This window comes from Myodes glareolus, chromosome 14 (genome assembly GCF_982192425.1).
Source record: "Myodes glareolus chromosome 14, mMyoGla1.1, whole genome shotgun sequence".
NCBI classification, from domain to species: domain Eukaryota; kingdom Metazoa; phylum Chordata; class Mammalia; order Rodentia; family Cricetidae; genus Myodes; species Myodes glareolus.
The window spans coordinates 23966747-23989056 of NC_142039.1; the positions used below are offsets into that span (position 1 = coordinate 23966747).

Here is a 22310-nt window from a genome sequence, read left to right on the forward strand (position 1 = left end):
TTTCTTAAACTCTGCCCAGCTGTATAACTGAGTAAAATTATGAGTGGTGTGTCAGCATCTTTCAGGGACTGACTCTCGCAGAAGCCTCTGTTAACCTTATCCTTTCCTATGAGGCAACAGCAGAAGACAATGCTTCAGCATGGCAAGTTTCTCCTGGTTATTGGTGTGATTTCATTGGGATCCTTCCTACCATTTAGTCATTTATCAAGAGTTCTCACAGGAAAATGCAGAGTGTCTCTGGTTCTCTGATTTCTTTCTTGCTTCATCTGGTTAGTGTTTTTCCTAACCTCCAAATTGAAATTGAAAAATAGAAGCTATGTAGGCATCAACTCTTCATCCATCTTATGTGATAACATCTTGTTCACGCAGAAAGAACATTATTCTGTAAAGAAGACGAATCCTATTTCTATCAATTGTTAGGATGGGCCTGACTTGACTACTCAGTTTTTCTCTGTGCCTAGGGTGAGTCTTTTCTTCCTTGACTACTACTTCTCTATGGTCAGAGATATATTAGGGCCAAGTCTTTTTATAGAATGTCATCTTATTTCTGTTTGGCCTAGTAGTTTAAATAAACAAACAAAAAACCAAATTGTATACTCATTAATTTGTAACTGATAAAATGCTGGGATTGTAATGTTCAGTTGGGGGCATCATCCTAGTCCCTGGCATCCGTCTTTGGAAGCCACCTCTCCTGAGAGTTGTCTCAGTCCAAACCTTGACCTCTTCCTACGAAAGGTCAAGACCACTCCCACATGCTATTTAAACTGCCCCCCAGTGAAAAACACGTGGTCTTCCCTCTTCCTCTTTGGTGTTCATGTTGACTTTCTGTTTTCCCTCTTGGGGACACCCTAGAGTGCAGATGTCCAATTAAACCTGGATATATTTTTATTTGGTCTGATTTGGTCTGATTGGGATTATTTACATCAGAGGAGAGGTCCGTATTTAAGGAATATTCCTAAGAGGAATAATATAAAATAAAAGAATTAATAAAATCAGGCAAAATTCTGACCCTGCCAAGAGATGAGGATGAACTGTAAATTACAAGATAAATTATAGTGCTATTAGAATACCAGTTATAGTATTTCAAATGAGGAAGTGTGATGTATCTGTGATAGTGAACAAAGTGCTACTTAGAAGTATAACTTATAATACTCTAATGATAGCTGACTCTCTGAATTAATTTAGAGTGTAATTTACCAACATTTTTTGAGCTGCATTAATAGATATTAGAACAATGTAAGGTGACTCAGGAAAGCATGATTAATCTTATCTAATGAGGCTGTAGGAGTCATGAAGAACCTGAGACTCAAGCACATATGCTGAGCTTAATAAGCAGAATTCCTAAGGTTGGTAGTGACTGAGCTGGAGGAGAGCAGGCTATTACAGAAGCAAACAGCTGTTTAAACAAACACAACATTCCAGAGATTCATCTGTGATATAAATCTAGTTTTTCTTGAATAGAACTTATTAAAGAAATAAAATAGAGAGAATCTGAATTTTGAGTGAAACCTTAACACATGGAAGAAGAAAATTAGATAACTAAATTGAAGGTGAATATTCCAAAGGAATTTTGTTGTCTGTGATCTTGGGCGCAGATATCAAGCGTTGTTTGAGAAAATTTATAAAGTATTTTTGTTAATATTTATAAAGCAAATACAGGGTGAGGAAATTAACTAAGGTTCTGTATCAGAATTCATGTTTATAAATGAACACCCTGATGATAGTTTTTCATCTTATAAAGTAAATCTGGTGTAATTATCAGGGGCAGAATGTCACAACTAGCTTTTCTGTTTAGGAGCTGAAAATCCAACAGCTTTTAATACATAAGCTTTCTGGGTGTGTTTGCTGTAGAGGCATGAAGGGAATATAAGAAAACCCATGGACTCACTCCAACCTTGGAGCCTTTGCAATCTTGGGCCCCGCCTTTCTTGATAGAAATAAGCAGTGCTGGAGCCTTGCCTTTTATTCGGCTCAGGTTACCGAGGAAGGAAAGACAAGAGTTAGACTTGTTGGGCTGTGGACACCATGGATCTCAAACATAATCGTTCAGTGAAGCTAAATGATGGAAACTTAATGCCAGTGCTTGGACTTGGCACATTTGCTTCGGATGGAGTAAGTGGACCTCTCGGGAACTAAAGAATTAGATATCAGCTATCCTGGAAGTGTGTTCAGAGGGCAGGAGACCTGCACCTGGTGGATGATTCACCTGGGCTTCCCTTTCCCTGTTTACAATTTACTTCTGTTCGTGATTGGGGATGCGTATTGGTACGTGGTGAGATGCCAAGATGTTAGGTCTGGAGATTTGGAGGTTAAATATTATGTAGGTGGATTATGTGTTATTATGGTTATTAACATTGTTTCCTGACAAATCTCAAAGCTTGCTATATATTTAAGTACTTACATCTGTAAGTATATTAAATCCTTGATATAAGTATTCTTACTAATTTTTAAACTTTTATCATCTAAAGCTCAGGCTTCTCCTGCATTTTACTCTTGGTTAGAAAAAGACAAGGTCTCCTGAGTAAATTGGGAGCATGGGAACCTTCGGGGAAGGTTGAAGGGGGAGGGAAGAGGCAGGGAGGGGAGCAGAGAAAAATGTAGAGCTCAATAAAAATCAATAGAAAAAACAAATTCTATGGGCAATGATTACAGGAGAAAATGGATAACAGTAGGGACATCGGACTGCAGCTTTGCTGTGAGATTTTTGGAAAAAGATGTATTTGTTAACGAATTTCAACTCTTTGAATAGGTTTTAAAATTTCATCCAGGTACACAAGGTATTTTGATCTTATGCACCACTCATTCCGCACCTCCAACTCCTCTCAGACTCTCAGTACTCTTTCCCCACTTCATTTCTTCTTTCCAACTTCAACTTCTTCTCCTTCTCCTCCTCCTCCTCCTCCTCCTCCTCCTTCTTCTTCTTCTTCTTCTTCTACCTCACTAAAACCATTAATACTCATTATATGTACTTGAATATGAGGCCATCCTCTAGAACATGGCCAACTTACTTGTGGCCACATGCTTGAGGTAAGTGGATTTTCTAATTCCCAGAAGTCATTAACTGACAGTAGCAGTTTTTCGGGGGGGGCGGGGCAAGACTTTGTCTGCCCATTCTCTGTGCATGCTGCAGTGTTGACTGGATTGATATTGTGCAGGGTTTCTGCAGACAACCACAGCTGCTGTCAGCTCATGAATGCAAACTGTTCCATCCCATCCAGAAGACATTGTTGTATAGCAGTTTTCTGTTTCGTGATCCCTGGTTCTTACACTCTTTCCTCCTCCTCTTACATGATGTTCTCTGAGCCTCTTGAAGAAAGGATGAGCAATAGAATTTCCATTTATGGGTGAGCCCTCTACGGACACCTGTTTTCTGGACTAAACAATTGTGGGTCCTGGTATTAGTCATTGTCTATGGCAAAAAGAAGCTTCTTTGATGAAGATGGAGAGATGCACTAATTGATGGGCATAAAGATAAACGTTTAGAATCTTTATAAAATGTCACCGAGAATCCACATTCTCTTCATAAGTTAGTGTTGAAAACTTGCAAAATATAAAGCAGCAATTGGGGTGGGAATCACACTTCTTACTGAACACATTATGTACCCATCCAATAAGTCATTGTAGTGAACTGAAAGTGTCTAGTGCTAGTCACAGGTAATAGAAGCATGAGTGGCTTGGGAAGGAGTGTCTCCAAATGACAGGGATCAATATATTCAATGTTGGTGGAGGAATAACAAAGTATTAGTATTGAACAGAACCAATTTGTCTTAACTGATATTTGTTACTATAGTTAAAAACAGAATTGTATCTTAGGAAACAAAACAAAATCATTCTTCCATAATGCTTTCACTTGAAAAAGTAAATGTAATACACACCATTGAGAAATAGAAAGGAACAAACAGAAGCTTCTTTTACAATCTAGTAGAATTTTTTATTCTGAATGTGATTCTTACTCAATAAATGACCTCCCTATGAGGTTACTGCTGGAACAAAAGCCTGTTCCATTGTATGTTTTGTGGTATTGTTTCTCTAGCTAAGTGTTCTGGGAGCAACACAAACACAGGATATCTGATTAAATCATTAAATTATACACTGATTGAAATTTGAAGAAATTTTGTAAATATTATTATCCTGACTTTGTATCCCAGCAGCAGTTATTAAGGTGTGGTCCTTGTCCTGGTAACAATAACTGGCCAGAAGAGTAGTTTTTATCTCTCTGGGTATCTGCTAAATCTGGATACTCTCCCTGTGGTTTTTATGGATATGAATTTAGCATCCTGTCCTTTGGTCTTTCCAGTTCTGATGCAGACCAAGGGACAGACACATGTAAACTTCCTGCATGTAAAATTAGCGGATCAATTTTTGTCAGCAAGGAAAAGTATTAAAATCAATAAGCTAGTATTTAAACTAGAAAGGACTAATACACATTTACTGGTCTGGAGTATCATCTATGATGGCTATACTTTTGGTTTTGAATGAGTGATTTATTAAATATATGCAAAAAAGTAAAAGAATAAATTATGAGGGGCAATCAGAGAGAGGCAGAAGATATATAGCAAAACATTAAATCAGGGGCTGAAAAACATCTAGTAGAAACTAGCTGTGAGAACCGCATTGAGGTAACCAAATGGAATTTTCCAGTTAAAAGAGCATCCTGGGCAGAGTGAAGTATCTCCTTGGGTGAGGGTTCCAAGTAACTGAAAAAATAGCAGCAGAAAGAGTTGATATCATCAGATTGGATGCTCACTGCATCCAGCAAGAATTAACTGGGAAAATTGAGGCAGTAAATTGGAGTTCCTTATTTAGTTCTCTCTCCTTATGGATGAGCTTCCTGTGGGACAACTTTTTTTCTTCTTCTCCTCCTCCTTCTTCTCCTCCTTCTCCTCCACTGTCTCCTTCTGCTGTTGCTGCTGCCTCTCCTTCTCTTCTCCTTCCCCATGCTGGAGCCTTTTTATATCATGGGATAAATAACAATCACTTCTGTTAAGAATGATTAATATTCTGTTTTTAAGGCATGTTTTCAATACTGTTATCTGCTTGAGATTTTCTTTTCCCTGGTACAAAGCCAGAGGATCAACGTGACCCAGAGCAGAGAGTTTTTGAAAACAATTGACATAAACATGCTTGGGTCTGAAGTTGTCGGAGAGGAAAATCTGCTTTCAGAGTCAGCTTCTCAGTGAGTGAGCTTTAGCAGCTATGATAATTTATCAACATCGTGGACAATATACATTTATGCATATGCCTATTAAAGCAATCCTAGTAAATTATATCACTCTTACTTGATAATTAACCAACTTAGTGTTCATGATCAAAATTCTAATTGGCATTAAAATTCATCCTGGCAATCATAGGAGTCTGCAAAGGTTAAACATCCATTTCTGTGTTGCTTTCACAACAAAATAGAGGTATTTGAAGCATAGTTGAAAAACTGTTAAGATGAGTGTGATGAGGAGGATGATGATAATGATATTGATTAAAACAAGGTCTCATGGAGTTTGTGCTGACTTTGGACTCACTATGTAGATAAGGATGAATTTGACCTTCTGATCTTCCTGTCTCTCCATCTCCCAAGTGCTAGGATTGAAGGTGTGAGCTATCCCATCCATTTCTCATACTTTCTTGTGTAAAGACTGTCTCCTTCACTTCCTCCAGAAACCGTATGAAATAAAGGAAGCCAGTTTGTTCATGGAAAAATACCTAGTACTCCAGAGCCTAACATAGTGTTGGGCTAGAAGGCAGCACTCAGTAAAATGCTTACTGCATAAATGCTGAATGCAGAGACCTGCAAAATGAAGGGAACAAAAGAATCTTGAGTGAACTGAAGAATTATTTGGGCAAAATTGAGAACGATGGGTAATAAGAACTAATTTTCATTCAACACCTCACAAATACCTATGTATATGCACACCTGTTTAATATACTGAGTGCCTTAGAATTTTTCTCCCAGTGCTGCTTTCCTGCTAGCTAGTTCCTTCCAACTAATCTTTATTGAATGAAACTTGCATTGACATGCTTCATAAGAATCCCTCATCACTATTTTATTCAGTCAAGATTTAGAAGTTAATCTTTTGTAGTCTGTGTCTCCAGATAGATCGTAAATCTATTATCAAGTTAGTGTCATCAAACAAGATCAACCATAGGTCTGGCAGCAACTAGGGAAAAAAATGCGATTGAGATATAAATGGCTTTTTTTTTTCCTGAGTTGGTCACATCTCCAACTTTTCCTACTCTTGTCTTATAGGTTCCAAAGAGCAAGGCTAACGAGGCCACCAAAATAGCCATTGATGTAGGTTTCCGTCACATAGATGCTGCATACTTCTACCAAAATGAGGAAGAAGTTGGACAGGCCCTCAGAGACAAGATCGCTGATGGAACTGTGAAGAGAGAGGATTTATTCTACACCACGAAGGTGAGCACTTGTGGCTAGAATGGCTGAAATTCACTAACAATTCAGATATGTTCCTGGGAAAGGAGACACAACCCCCTGGGTCTCAGATTGAATCATGGCTTTGTTGCAAAAACACATTATAGACAAATAGAGAGCAGGATCAACAGAATGACTCAGCAGAAAAAGATATAGGCTGCCATGCCTGGTAACATTTTATCCTTGGCAAGTAAATGATAGAAGAAAAATGATTCTTGATATCCTACCTTTACGTGTGTGACCCCATGCACATGCATTGCTGGTCTCTCTCTCACACACACACACTCACACACACCAAAATAATGATAAAAGATTAAAAAGGAAAAATCTTGTTTTGCTTCAAAGTGTTTTCAGTGTGGCAGCTACTCAGTATCTCTGAATATCAGACATTGTCTAGATATAAAGTAAGGATGCAGTTCTGTTGGATAATCTCTCCTCTCTGGGTCCTGAGTAAATAATTCTTCAGTGGATTCCCAAGTGAGGTTGAGAATATTGTTCACAAAAGGGAAAATCCTCTTCTGAAATCTGCACTGGATGGACTGATATTTGTAACGTTTCCTCAGGTGGAAAGGCAGCCTTCCAGTGTAATTCCATCTTAACTGAGGTCTCTACAGATGTCTTCTACTCATGTTTACACTGGTGACAGCTTGTTTTTAGATGGGATCTCCTAGAATTGGTTCTGGATTTGCTAAGAACAGCAAATCCTTTGTCTACTTTACTGCTGTTTGTTCAGTTTCTTGGAAGCCTCACCCAAGAGGATACATCACTCTGCCCTGGATGGACTTTTAACTGGGGAATTCCATCTGGCTACCTCAATGGTGTTTTCTCCTAGATGTTTCTCAGCCCCCTAATTTAGTGTTTTTCTATATATCTTCTATATGTTCTATTTTTCCCACATCCAACTCATCATTTCTTGACTCTTTCAAGAACAAAACTTTTAGTTCTTGAAACACTTAAATTAGTTGCTTTCTAAATTCTGCTCATTCTCCTGACATTGTCATCACTCAAGTAAATCTCAGTATTCTATTTAGGATATGATCTATGATGAACAGCACAAAATTAGGTAGGGTTATGGGTAGGATCTTGGAAAAATTGGACGAGGGAGAAACCATGATACAAATTGCATAAAAATTTTAATAAAAATACATAAAAACTTAGCCCCAGATGCTCTTAGCTTAGCTGAGACCACCATAGCACATCTCAATCATTTCACCACAATGTGTAATTCTGTTTGGAAACTGTAGATTTGGACGACTTTCCTTAGACCAGAGTTGGTTCGTCAGTGCCTGGAGAGATCACTGAAGAAACTTGGGCTGGATTATGTAGATCTCTGCATTATTCATGCACCGTTTGCTATGAAGGTCCGTTTTGGATTTTTATTCTTTAGTTGTGTTATCTTAGGCCAACGAGATTTTTTTCTGGGTTTTTACTGAGTGTGCTCCATCAATCTGAGATTTATTAACAGAATGGATAAATGTTTATGATTCTGCATGGCCACTGAGAGACCACATGGGCAAGACTTCTTAAAATGCTCATCCTCAGTCTTTAGGAGGATTGAAGTTCAAGGACTTTACTGCCTTCTATAGACCAGAGTGCCCCAGGTTGTGGAGATTTCTGAGACTCCAGGGGATTCTCCCTCTCCTCAGGTCATGTTCTCGCCTATGTCTGCCTCTTACTCTTGAACACAGCAATCTGAATTTGGGTAATGGACAATTGGGCTTGGGCTCCTTTGGGCCTCGTGGCTTCATTTTCTTGTCAAGGTACATGTTTGCTGATCACATTTGAAAGACTCATTAACGCATAACTGAGTCATCATAAAGTGGAACAAAAACTCATAATTAATAGTGAAAGTCCCATTCTTTACGTTATTCTGTCATTGGGATATGGAAATTCCAACGGGAAGAGTCCTCATAGTTGTGAGATCCAGTGCTTCATGAGGGTCCTCAGAAAGGGGGGAGGAAAGTGATGCCAATCAAGGGGAATATATTCCAGTATACTCTAGAAGATAATTCTATTTTTCTTTCTCCAGAGTCTTCCTTAAAGACACATGTGCACACGTGTATGTGCACACACTCTCACACACAGAATGAGTGTTAGATGAGTAAGATCATTTGCCAATAGACATTGACTATTAGAGAAAGTTTTGTTAACTTTGCTTTTCTCTCTGCATTCTAGCCTGGAGAGGAACTTGTGCCAAAGGATGCCAGTGGAAAAATTATTTTAGACGTAGTGGACATTCGTGATACATGGGAGGTATGTACTGCTGTAGACATAAGCACTGTGTGACAAGTGAGGAACAAATTAATACAGAATTAGAAAAGGTGGATTTTGTTTCATTAACTGACGAGTCTAAGGCATATCATAATGCCTAGTCTTATATTACCTTACTATTCTGTGTTCAGTTGATTTCTCTGGGAGGCCTGCTCATTTCTGTAGGGCAACAGATGAGGAGTGAATAAGGGGGAGAGAGGAGGCAAGGAGGAGGTATAGGAGGAGGGGGGGAAAATGTGCCTGGAATATAATACATGAGAAAAGGAAAAAAATACAACAGCAACAACCACCACCATCCCTTCTCTGACTTTCTGTAATCTCATCCGTAGAGGAGGAGTTGAGAGGGACTGAAGTTTATTTTTTAATCTCAACTATGATTTGAGGTAGACATGTCTTTGCCTCCTAGATCCCATTAACAATATAAGCCATATAAATGGGATTAATTGAAAGAGACTCAAGAAGGGTTACACTGCTATTCCAGGACAGATAAACATGCCTTTGGAGAAGTGTAATCTGCCTTAGCACAGAGCAGGCTGTGATAAAGAAAGAAACCTGCTACTATATACCCTATCCCATATATAGTTTTCAACATTAAAGGAAAATGTAACAATACATTTTAACTAGCACAGGATCCTAGAATTCTTTGTCTTTTACTATGGTGGCACTTATTGAAGAAACGTTGTAAGACTGGCATCAAAACAGATGCCACTGAAGAGGGTGGGGCAGGTAAAAGGAGACTTATATGTACTTGCTGTTCTCAATATACATGTAATTGAATGAGCAGACAAATATGTATTCATTGCAGGTGAGTGCCTTAGGTAAGGCTGTTTTCAAGTGTCAAAATTGTTTTGAAATTTAACCAAAATTATGTAAGTAACTGAAGTTATTATGTAAGCAACTGAAATTATTATGTAAGTGTACAAATAAGCCCAAGGAGAATCTCCAAAGGGCAGAGTACAAACAGGACTAACTACATACTTTCTTCCTCCCAGGCACTGGAGAAGTGTAAAGACTTAGGTTTAACCAAGTCCATCGGGGTGTCCAATTTCAACCACAAACAGTTGGAATTGATTCTGAACAAACCAGGGCTAAAGTACAAGCCCACTTGCAATCAGGTGAGCTCTAGTTCACCTGGGCCATGCCTTACCTTCCGTTCTTCACAAACTTCTTCCTTACTCGATACTCCCCAAATCTCTGTTTCAAACCAGCTATTTAGGTTATAGCTATGTTCACTGAGACAGGAAATCTCAGTTATGGCTCAGGTTGACTAGAGTGGGAAGAACAAGACAGGGCAAGGCAGTTTGATTGACTGAAATCACAACCCTTAGAAGGAATACCACTGCTCAGTAACACTCACAATGTGAGCTTGTCCTGAAAATCACATAAAATCTTTAAAAAAAAAACTGATTGAAATAAAGCACAGCAAAATTGCCTTGCTCCTGTATTGTTTTTGTGGCACCCTAGATAATCTGTGTTGGTTTCCTTCCTAAATTTAGAATGGAAATATTTTTTAAGAAATTTCAAAGACTTTTAATTTTTGCAGAATTTAGAGCTACAAATGCACTGAGAATTGTGGAAGTAAAACTTCCCTCACCTGTGCCCATCAACACACTCAAACAATCTCTCTTCTGTACAAATTTGTCATATACACACTATAAGAAGTTTTGAGGCAGGCATCATATAGTTTTAGTCTATATTTTAAAAATACATAGTTTAAAATCATTAACAATGCTTGAACACAAATAAAACACCTACAATTTCAGCAAGGGTGTCAAAGTATGACCACGTCTTTTTGTTTTCATGGTTTTGGGATTGAACTAGAGGCTTCACACACAGTAGGCAAATGCTCTAACACTTAAGTTTTAGCTTGTGATCTTTAATGAATTATTTTAAGGTAGTCTCTCTGTGAATAATCTGGCTGACCTAAAATTTTAATCTTCCTGCCTTACACTCCCAAGTAGCTAAGTGTTTTTACTATACCTTGTAAGATGTTTTATTTATTTATTTATTTATTCTTTAAGACAGTTTTTTAATTGTTTTTATTGAACTATATATTTTTCTCTGCTTCCCTCCCTTCTTTCCCAGTCTCCTTTCTGTCCTCTCCCATAATATCCACACTCTCAATTTACTCAGGAGATCTTGTCTTTTTCTATTTCGAATGCAGATTAGATCCATGTATATTTTTCTTACAGTCCTCATTGTTGTCTAGGTTCTCTGAGGTTATGAATTCTAGGTTTTCTTTGCTTTATGTCTAAAAGCCACTTATGTGTGAGTACATGTTATACTTGTCTTCCTGGGTCTGTGTTTACCTCCACCAGTATGATGTTTTTTAGATCCATTCATTTGCCTGCAAATTTGAAGATGTCATTATTTTTTTCTGCTGTGTAATATTTCATTGTGCAAATGTACCACATTTTCTTTATTCATTCTTTGATCGAGGGACATTTAGATTGTTTCCAGGCTCTGAGTATGACAAATAATGCTTCTATGGACATAGTTATGCACATGTCCTTGTGGTATGATTGAGCATCCTTTGGGTATATACCTAAAAGTGATATTGCTGGGTCTTGAGGTAGGTTGTTTCCTAATTTTTTGAGAAATCACCATACTGATTTCCAAAAAGGCTGTACAAGTTTGAATTTCCATCAGCAATGCAGGAGTGTTCTCTCTACCCCACAACTCTTCAGCATAAGCTGACATCAGTGTTTTTCGTCTTGGCCATTATTATGGGTATAAGATGTAATCTTAGAGTTATTTGGATTTGTGTTTTGCTGATGGCTAAAAATGTTGACCATTTCCTTAAGTGCCTTTCAGCCATTTTAGATGTGTGTGTGTGTGTGTGTGTGTGTGTGTGTGTGTGTGTGTGTGTGTAGCTTTGGAGCCTGTCTTGGAACTTGCTCTATAGTCTAGACTGGCCTTGAACTCACAGAGATCTGCTTGTTTCTTTCTCCTGGGTGCTAGGATTAAAGGCATTCACCCTACTACTCTGCTATCCCTCCACCCCACATCTAGCCTTTTTTTTTATTTTTAGAGCAAATTGATTCAAAGTACGGTGGTAAAATAGCCACGAATTGCAACTGGGTGGTATGTCTATGAAGTTTTTCTTGAAATCAGGGGTTCGCTCTCTTGCATTCATATCCCCTTTCCATCCTTCCTCCTCCACTTCCCTTCTCCCTGTTCTCTGTTCTCACTCTCACCCTCTTTCTCCTTTGATCTGTTTATGACAGAAATCAAGCCATTTATCCTGTTAAAGTTCCCCACTTTAGGGGAAACTAGTCACTCACCGATCACTGTGATAGTTTGGTAGGTTGCTTTTGAATTTCTTATACATTGAGGATCAGAGCAAAAGGCTTGATAACAGAAGACCAAGGTCATGTGAGTCCCTGAAGGTTAAAAGGCAAGACATTTCCCCATCCATCTTTCTCCCCTCCTTTGTTCCCCTGAACATCTGGTCCTTCTACAAGGCTGCCCTTTCTTCCCTCTCTAGGGGCAAAGGATTTTATCTTCAGTTTGTAGTCTTCTCACACACAGATGTACCCCGTCATTGCTCTCACAGGCTATAGCTTCATTCTATAGAAACTGACAGAGACTGCAAGTTGGAAATGGGAGATTTTAATCTTAAAGTGCTAATTAAAGGACAGAAGAAAGTATTTCTGGGAAAATTTGAAACACATTGTACTTAAGTCAGGATAGAAGTAGATGTGCCCTTAAGGCACTTTTAAAATCTACATGACTTTGTTGGCTTATACACTCTAACACCGTTTTGTTTTGGAAATTTACAGGTAGAATGTCACCCGTATCTCAACCAGAGCAAACTTCTGGAGTTCTGCAAGTCCAAAGACATTGTTCTAGTTGCCTACAGTGCCCTGGGATCCCACAGAGACCCTAACTGGTAATGAGACTTTTGGACTTTATTTCCTTCCATCAACAATTCCATGTTGACAAACATTAACTTTTAACCTTGTAGAAAAGTTCAACTATGAAGAAACAATTTCAATAGTGCAGGAGTTTCTCTGCACCAGGGTTGAACTTCATTCTCGCTAGTGGTCTTTTATTCTTGCTTTATCTGTCTACCTGTTTGCAGCACTAATAAACATAGTTCTAAAAGAGATTTTAAGGCACAGTTTACAGAGATTCAACTGTAAACTATATCCTAGCCAGGCCATTTTGACAAGTGGGTGGAATGTAAACCCCACATTCATAACATTTCTAGAATCTTTCTTATTTCTACAATATTCAATGTTTAATTTAGGAAGGGCTTAGAACCATCTTCCCTCATAATATCAGTTATGTTATACAGAAACTCAAAAAAGAACTCCCAGAAGAAAATAGGACTGTCTTTCTAAGTGTTGAAATTGACTTGCAGGATATCTAACATGTTATAAGAGATTTTTCAAAGGATATATGCAGCTGAATTTATAAACTTATAGTTGTATGTACATTGATATGTTAAAATTCCATAGGCTGAGGAAAATAGTATTGCTATTACATTTTTTAGTGAATTCTGAGTTCTTCCCACACTGGTTGATTTTTTTCTTCTCTTTCTTTTTTATCTCTTTTTCTTTCTTTCTTTTTTTTTTTTTGGTTAACTTGACACATGCCTAGACTTATCTGGTAAGAGGAGGAAATCATAATTAAAACAAATTTTCTCTATAAGATTGGCCAATTGGCAAGTCTGTGTGGTATTGTCATTATTAATAATTTATGTGGGAGGGGCTAGCCCACTGTGGGTGGGGCCACCATTGTGGTCCAGAGCTGTATAAGAGCAAGTTGAGCAAGGCAGTGGCCACCTTCCTCCATGGCCTCTGCTTCAGCTCCTGCTGTGAACTCCTTTGAGGATGGACTATGATGTGGAAGTGTAAGATGAGATGAGCCCTCTTCTTCCCAGGCTGTGTTTGTCATGATGCTTTATCATAGCAATAGAAACCGTAACTAAGACAGAGCTTGAGAAAGAAGACATTTTGATGACTGTCAAAGACATTGTCTCTTGTCCTGAGCTTTTAATAGAGTGTAGCCTTTATTGTAAAAACTTGATTTTTTTTAAGTAAAGCAAAATGAAACAGAAGTTAATCAATAATAATAATAAATAGTTTTTTGCAAGTCTTTTAAGTTCTTATTACTTCTGAGACAGTTTTTCCCCACGTCTCAGACTATTAGTTTTTGTACTGTTCTTTTGCTCTAGAGAAGTTTTCCCTGTTCTGTAGGAATGTTGTGCTTATGGGTGAGGGGAATGGATTGAATTAGGATCATGCTGTATAGAGCAAACTGTCTTCAAACTCATGAATGGGGACCTCCTGCTTCTGTCTCTCAAGCACTGGGATTACAGACTTATGCTCCCGTGTCTATCTGGAATATAAAAAAGGCACATGTTTATGCCTTTTTGGCCTGTATCAGCACAATTACCTGAGCTCATGAAATTTTATAGCTATTCTCTTGAATTCTTTCCTTATTTCCTCTTCCTCCGTCTCTGTCTGTTTGTCTTTCTGTCTCTCCTTTTGTCTTTTTCTTTTTCTCTTTCCCTTCCTTCCTTCTTTCCTTCCTTCCTTCTTTCCTTCCTTCCTTTCTTCCTTCCTTCCTTCCTTCCTTCCTTCCTTTTTCTTTCCTTTCCATACTTTCTGTTATCAATTAATGGTAGCTTGAAATTATCAATGGATATCTAGAAATGTGAAATTCTTAATTTTAAATTGCATATTATTCTAAGTAACTTGATGAAATCTCATGCTTTCTGGGGCAAGGATTATCCTTTTTCAGTGTATCCTCACCAAATCTAGTCCACGTTTGCTAGTCACTTGTTTGTTGTTTGGTTTATCGGGACAACCATCATAGCATGGCAGGGCTTGTGTTTAACGAACCTTATTTTACTTAATAAAGGTTCAAAAGCATGAGAATAGTAGTGCTTGAAACTTGGATAGAGCAAAAAGAGGCACTTACTTCATTTGATAATGAGCAAGTTCTCAGCTTAATGAAAGAGAAAATTTATACACTGAGATTTTTAAAATTCATGAAAAGAGTGACTCTTCTATCTTGAAATTGTCAAAAAGAAAATTCATGTTAGCTTTGTATACCATCAAACATAAGATTCACTTATTCATCAAATATAAGTTGGAAAAAGTATCAGTTTATACACACACACACACACATACACACATATGTACACACACACACACACCTATTTATAGTATACATTTGGATCAGTGTTATTCCCATACTCTCTGAGGATAAAAGGGAGTATCTGTATTTTTGTTATATTCTATTATATGGTTACCTGTCCTACACAGTATTCATCTTCTGATCTATTGATGGGTAAATTAGTTGTTTACAGTTGCTACAATAAAAAAATCTCTGTGAATACTTACAAAATTCTGCTTTAATTATACTATATTGTACTTCTAAAAGGTCTGGGAATATAGATAAGGGGTCAACATATTCCAGATTTGTTATCTCTGTGAGTGTATGTCTGCATTTTTTTCAGGATAAGCAGTGATAGCCCATACCTTCTGGAGGAACCTATCTTAAAGACCATTGCCAAGAAACACAGCCGAACTCCAGGCCAGGTTGCCCTGCGCTACCAGCTACAGAGAGGTGTAGTAGTTTTGGCCAAGAGCTTCAATGAGAAGAGAATCAAAGAGAACTTTGAGGTAAAGGCCCAGGGACATTTCTCCAGAATGAGACCTGGGGGTCAATTTCCCTCACATGGGAACACTTGCTATTTATTTGCTCCCATGCATTGCTGCCATGTGCTACAGACAGCAGCTTGAACGGGCAGCAGAGAAAGCCTTGAGCAAAAGCCTGGGTTTCCTCCATATTATTTTTGCCTTTTACAATTTTTTTAACCAGCTATATTGTATCTCCTTTACTTCAGTTGGTTGTGAGAGTCTTTTCAGAAGGCAGAGAACTTTAAATAACTTCATTTCTATTCTTTGTATTCTCTGCTTTTAAAATCCCTGTTAGTATTAAGGACTACAATTTGGATTAAGATTAAATCCAAGGACTGGAGAGATGGCTTAGAGGTTAAGAGCACCTATTGCTCTTCCAGAGGTCCTAAGTTTAATTCCCAGCAACCACATGGGGGCTTGCAACCACTCATAATGAGATCTGGTGCCCTCTTCTGGCCTACAGGCAGGATACTATATAAATAAATAAATTAATTAATCTTTAAGAAAAAATATTAAATACAAATACAATTTCAGGTTGGTTAACTCACTGCACTATTCCGATACATTTTTGCTTTTTTTATTTAAACGTCCATAGTTCTGGCCATGGGTCTGTGTGTGTTTTCCATTAACTTACAATTATTTAGTTATATACTGGCGTCCTTTCTGAGGTATGGGATGATATATATGGCCATTTCTATTTTAATCATTGTTGTTTCTCTATGAAGAAAAGAGCTAGATAAATTTATAGATTGACCATATGAAGAAATCAATGATTAAAGTTATTCCTTAACTGCTTTCCTATATGTGCACTAGCTAGTCTCTCCTATCAGTAAGTGGTTTTTCATTTGTTTTGTTTAGAATCTCATATGGTTAAAAAATTACCCTATATTTAGTTTCTGTATGTATTTGTGTTTGAGGGCACACTCATCAGCACATAGCGTGTGGCCAGAGGATAACTTGTGAGAATTGTTTCTCTTCTTTTACCACTGCATCTCAGGGGTGGAACAAAGTGTCAACAAGCACTATCACCTGCAATATGGCAGCCATATTACTTAAAGAATGTATTTTTCAGAAGAACTTCTGGTGGATAGATGGATGGACAGTGTCTTGGTTTCTCTTCTTATTGCTGTGATAAAATATCCTAACAGAAGCAACTCTATGAAGAAAGGGTATATTCAGGATCACACTTCAAGGGTACAGTCTACCATCGCAAGGAAATTATAGTGGCAGGAGCCCGAGGGAGCTGGTCACATTGCATCCACAGTCAAATGTAGAGAAGGTTGAATGCATGCTCAGCACTTCTCTGCTGTGTGCAGTCCAAGATCCTCTGCTCAGGGAATGATCCTACCCACAATCAGGATGGGTCTTCTCATATCAATTAGCATTACAAAGGTGATTCTATACAGTCATGCCCTATTACTCATCTCACTGATGGTTCTATTCTCACTGATGGTTTTAGATTCTGTCAAGTTGACAGATGGTTTTAGATTCTGTCTAGAATGATTCTGTCAACCTGACAGAACTTTAACCATCACAGATACCTTTAATAGATATAGATGATTATACAGATATATCTAAATTTACATAATATAAATAAATTTAAATTATATATAATATCAGAAAAGTTCTTTTGATAAAAAAAATAATGTCTGATAATGTTTGAGAACATGAGATGATCAAGTGATATGGTTGAATCAGGGGAAATTTTTCTTCAACTCAGTCAAGTCTTGGAGAGGAGTTGAATTATGCTATGTGACTTGGGGAGGGGAATTATTCAAAGCTAGATTAAAGTCCAAGGTAGCGAAGTAAGAAAAAAAATCAACAAATTTTGATGAGACTAATTCTAGTATTTCATCTAGATTTGAAAATTAATTTGGAAGTTCTTTTTCCCTGCCTTTCTTAAGATTAGGGGTTGCTGAGTCTTTCTTTTGTGAAGTGGATCAAAGTAGGAAAGAATTGGGAAAGGAGGGGCCTTCCATATTCAGCCAAAAGTTCTGAGACCCAGGCAATCTGGAGGCCAATGGTGAATAAAATTCTTCTCTTAAAGTCACCCTTGTTGCTATCACACTTATATTTCCAGGTAGAGGGTCACTTCAATGGCTTATTTATTTATTTATTTATTCATTATTCTTATTTTTTCCTGAGTCTGTATTTCTTTCTAGGTGTTTGATTTTGAATTGACCCCGGATGACATGAAAGTGATTGATGGCCTCAACAGAAATTTTCGTTATTCTAAATTTTCATTGTAAGTAATGCCTCTAGACTATTTTATGGGTTATTTGCTTTTTGTAACATGGGGTGAACCATGAAGATGTTCTAGAGGATTCAGGTAATGATCAGTGTATCTAAGCATTTGCTTCTGAATGAGTGAGTTTATGTATATATACATATATATGTAAATGAAAATAATAAGTAGTGATAGATAGAAGGTTGCAAACATAATTAAATTGCACACTCAGAATATCCAGAAGTTGACTGAGACAAAAACTTTAAAACAATCAGCCTGAGTTCTCAATAGAGAGGGTCTCAAACAGAGGACAGGGTCTACTCAGGGGAGGTTTCTACGTAAAAGGGCACATGACAGCAAAAAGATTGTGTTACTAAACTGGATGCTTACAAGCATTCAGGAAAATCCAGCTGGAGAAGTTGAGGCACTTCCTAATAGACAGTCTTGAGCAGAGAAAAGTGAGCCCCTAGGGTGAGGATTTCAAGTAGAACAAACCACAGAAGAGAGAGATAACATTATCCAAATGGGTGCTTATAACATCCAGCAGAGACCTGGGAAAATGGAGATCTACCAGTGACTGGTGGTGAGGAATTGAGGTTAAATTAAAGATTCAATAGTACCAGGGACTAGGATCTGATGCTCATGAATGCCTTTACTGGCATTCTGTGAAGTTTTCTTTATTATGGAAAGCTCAGAGTTCAAAGGAGGAAGGCAGGAATGATGGAAAACATTCAGACTATTTCTTTATCACTAGAAGTGCTCAGGAGACAGGAGATCTCTTGACTGGAGGGGGTTCTTTGAATAATGTCTTTGAGCACACAAAGCTGCACAGCTAATAAGGGGAGGGGACACACCTTACCCTTGGCATTCCTTGGCAGGTGGGAGGCATTCTCCTCTTAGGAGTAAAACAAAGTGCTATGGGAACAGAGTTCACACAGCAGGCCAGTATATTATTATATGCAGGTCACAGGGGAAGATGGCTGAACTTCTGGCTTCTTTTTCCCATGGCAGGCAATTTACACTATGGAAACCTCTCAATGTTCTCAAAAGCATGATGTTTTCATTCTTGGGCTGTTTTACTGTTTTCTTCATTCCCTGTCAGAGTTTTTTCAGAGGTGGGGGGATCCCAACCCTAGGCAAGGGGCCTTGGAGGATACATTGAGACAAAAATACTTGGGTCTTAAATGAAGGAAGTGGCAACTCTGCTTCCAGAGCCAGCTTTTCAGTGAGCTGAAACAACACATGAGAGTATTTTAATACAGTGTCAGTACAGAAGACACAACTGATTTTCAGAATAAGTTTGCAACAAAGGAAGGCATCCTTATGGACCTTAGAAGAGAAGAATTCCTTCTGAAGTTCATGATATGCAGTGAGACTCAGGACAACCCCATTTCAAAACTGGCCAATCTGGGACTGTAGATTGGTTGGTTCATCACTTCCCAAGCCTAAAACAGACATGATAGTCTAAACCATTATTCTCAGCCCCTGGGAGATAGAAACAGGAGGATGAGAAGTTTAAGGTCACTCTTGATACACAGTGAGTTCATCTGAAACACAGAATACATGTGAACTTGTCCCCTCAAATGGTCAATGTTGCATCACCGTGAACTCATGTTAAAAAATGCGCTATGATCTTTGGCCAAAACAAATGTCTTCAGGGTTCACTTGCCCATTAGACTCAGAGAACAGATTATCTATGGCTCATGATATAGTAAGAGGCTCATGAAAATACTTTCTCATTAATGTGTACTGTAATCCAAAGAAATAAAAGAGAATTCAATAATAATGAAAGTACAGTTATACATCAAAATTATTTCAACTTTTTTTTACACTAAAACCTATTCTAACTTTGTTCATATTAAAGCAGTATAATGTGTACTTTGAATAATCTTTGTGGAAGATGAACTCTCAAAGGTGATATGAATAAGTCCTAGGGAAAACATCATTCCCTTTCAACTTCCTCCTCTTGGTATTCAATGACATTTCCCCTGAGACAGTCCTTTTCCAAGCTACATTAAAGGTTTTCTTTCACCTACACAAGCATGTCTTGGCACACAGACAATCATAACAAAATTCTAAGAAGAAAATAATGAAATCAGTTGATCCACAGCCTTAATCACTGATGCATTCCCTTGCACATAGCAAGACAGGGTCCACTGTAGTTTTTCTGGGTTCTCATATTATACCTATCCTCACGTTTTCTCTCAGAAGTGTGACTTGTGTAAAACCAGTGTTTCTTCTTCTCTTTCAGTGTGGTGGATCACCCTTACTATCCATTTTTAGAAGAATACTGAGCATGAGCTGTTAAACATTACAGAGACTCTCCTTCCTCCAGACATCTGTGTATCTGTGTTTGGTGGGGTGGTTGAGAAGCAGGATTCCTGCCTCCATGTGTTTGTCAAATGTTACAAAAATCTCAAGTATTTTTCCTGATGATTAAAAAAAATAACACACAAATTACAGAGAATTTATAAAATAAAAAGAAATATTTGATGTATCTTTCTTAATTTTTATGTAATTTCATGACTGCCTTATTATTTATAAAATTAAAATCAATTTCAACATGGATGATATACTTTTAAATGTAATGTTTAAAAATTATTCAACTTTATTCAAGAATTTTAGAGCTCTTTTCTGCTTGTAAAGAATAGGTCTTACTAATTTATTGGATTTCTTAGTTATCAAAGCAGGCTTGTCAATAGCATACATTCCTTTTTTATTTCCTAGCAAAATTTTGTTGAATATCTTTTTTTCCTCCAGGCATTGGTTTATAATAAATTAGGAAAATTTAGACTAAGTTTGCATATAAATATTTTTAAGTGGGTAGTTTTGTTTAGATAAATGGTGTAGGGGAAGTGAAGGGAGAGAGATAGAAAAGGAGAGAGAGAAAAAGACATATATATATATATATATATATATCGAGAGAGAGAGAGAACATTTTGAATATAAAATTCTACTGAAAAAAGTAGGCTATTAACAAATTAAAACCTGAAGTATTCAATGAGAAATGGGGAGGGGTGGACTGGAGAAGGCTCAGAGGGTAAGAGGGTGTTCTTGCAATGTGGTTCCTAGCACACGTGTTGGCACTGCACAATTCCATGTAACTCTGCCTCCAGGATATCTAAATCCATCTTTTGGCCTCTTTGGGCACACGTATTCATGTGCATTTACCTGTCCCCCAAGACATACACATAAGTAAAAAGCAAAAATAAGACAAAAAAAGAGAAATCAATAAGCATCTTTTGGAAACTAATTCTTCTTAATCTCTTACAGTTTTTCTTTTAAATTTTACTTTTTGAAGTTTTGTTTGCTTTTGTTTTTTGTTTTTCTGTTTTCTATTTACTTATTTATTCTATTCTTTATCTTTATTTTTTCTTGAAATCAGTTCTTTGAGAATTTTGTATGTATTTTTCTTATACTTGCTGTGGGACAATGGTCTTGTACCCTGTAAAGTTTTGTAAGTCGTATTAGTTTAATAAAATGCTGATTGGCCAGTAGCCAGGCAGGAGCAGCAGAATTCTTAGAAGAGGAAAGGCTGATTCTGCAATCGTAACTCAGATGCAGAGGAAGCAACATAAGAATGCCTTGCTAATCAAAGGTACCAAGCCATGTTGCTGACACAGACAAGAATTCTGGGTTAATGCAGGCTGTAAGAGTTAATAAGGCCTGAGCTAATAGACCAATCAGTTTATGATTAATGTATTTCTTGGGAACTGAACGGTTGGTTGCAGGACCAGGTGGGACAGAAATCTCATGCATGCATACTTATCCTCAGCTCTTCCTAGATCCATTCTCCTTCCTTATCCATCCAACGAAGTCTCCTAAAGAAACAACCACACCAACCAATCAACCAAACAACCAAACAACTAACTAACCAACTAACCAACCAATCAACCAACCAACCAACCAACCAACCAACCAACCAACACCAAAAACAAATCTTCTTAAGATTAGTTGTGCTACCAAAATAATTTTGGATGTGTGGTCTTTCACTGGAATGTGGTCAGCTAATAAAGGGCTACACACTTAGGAGAAACTGTCACATGCTCTTCTAGCACTAACAGTTAACATGTGTTCTATGCCTAAGGGTAGGAACATATAACTATCTACCTGCTGGAATTTCTTACATTGTTTTTACATGTGCCAGGTGGAGGGACTGACTGTGCTTCACTCTACATTTATTCAGCAAGTTTGTTTATTGAACAGTCTTGAGGTGTAGAGACAGCATCTCCCTGCAAGGAAATGTGAATCATGTCTATTAAAGTAAATAGCCAATCTCCTTGTCAATGAGGCAACCATGCTTACTGTTCATTAATAATATGGGTTCTCATTACTCAAAGTTTTTCTCTTTTTACTCAATCTACTGAATGTTCATGTGTCATTGAATTGTTTCACTTCATGCTCTGAAACCTAGAAATGCAGGAACTGATGCAAAAGTGACCTTACTTTGGCCACATATATGAATTCTCACTTATTCCTAACCCAGAAGTTTCAGGGTTTCCACCCCCATGTACAAAACATATCTAACTAGTTTATTAGTTTGTAAGTAAGATTATAATCTCGACCTTTCATATTATTGACAATTATTTGAAGTAAATTGAGGAGTGGGAAGAATGGATAATGGTAACCGAGTGGGAATGTTAGGTGCCATTTCCTTCTTTCCTCCTTCTGTTCGTTCCTTTCTCCCTCTTTTCTTCCTTTCTTCTTTCCTTCTTATTTTGAAACAGTGCCC

General features: G+C 37.6%; 1 protein-coding gene across 3 annotated transcripts; it reads left to right on the top strand.

Moving 5' to 3' along the window:
• The first annotated feature begins 1949 nt into the window (after window positions 1-1949).
• On the top strand, window positions 1950-20085 carry LOC125417280 (aldo-keto reductase family 1 member C15). Of its 3 annotated transcripts, none has more exons than XM_048460697.3 (9): window positions 1951-2112; window positions 6242-6409; window positions 7669-7785; window positions 8600-8677; window positions 9688-9810; window positions 12478-12587; window positions 15168-15333; window positions 17514-17596; window positions 19830-20085. In XM_048460697.3, exons 1-9 carry the CDS (start codon window positions 2026-2028, stop codon window positions 19870-19872), a joined length of 975 nt encoding a protein of 324 aa, XP_048316654.3. In that variant the 5' UTR covers window positions 1951-2025; the 3' UTR covers window positions 19873-20085. The 3 variants fall into 3 exon arrangements, with proteins under 3 accessions (XP_087752530.1, XP_048316654.3, XP_087752529.1); XM_087896403.1 differs by lacking the exon at window positions 1951-2112 and adding an exon at window positions 3004-3027; XM_087896404.1 differs by lacking the exon at window positions 9688-9810 and having other exon boundaries at window positions 1950-2112.
• The last annotated feature ends 2225 nt before the right edge of the window (window positions 20086-22310 follow it).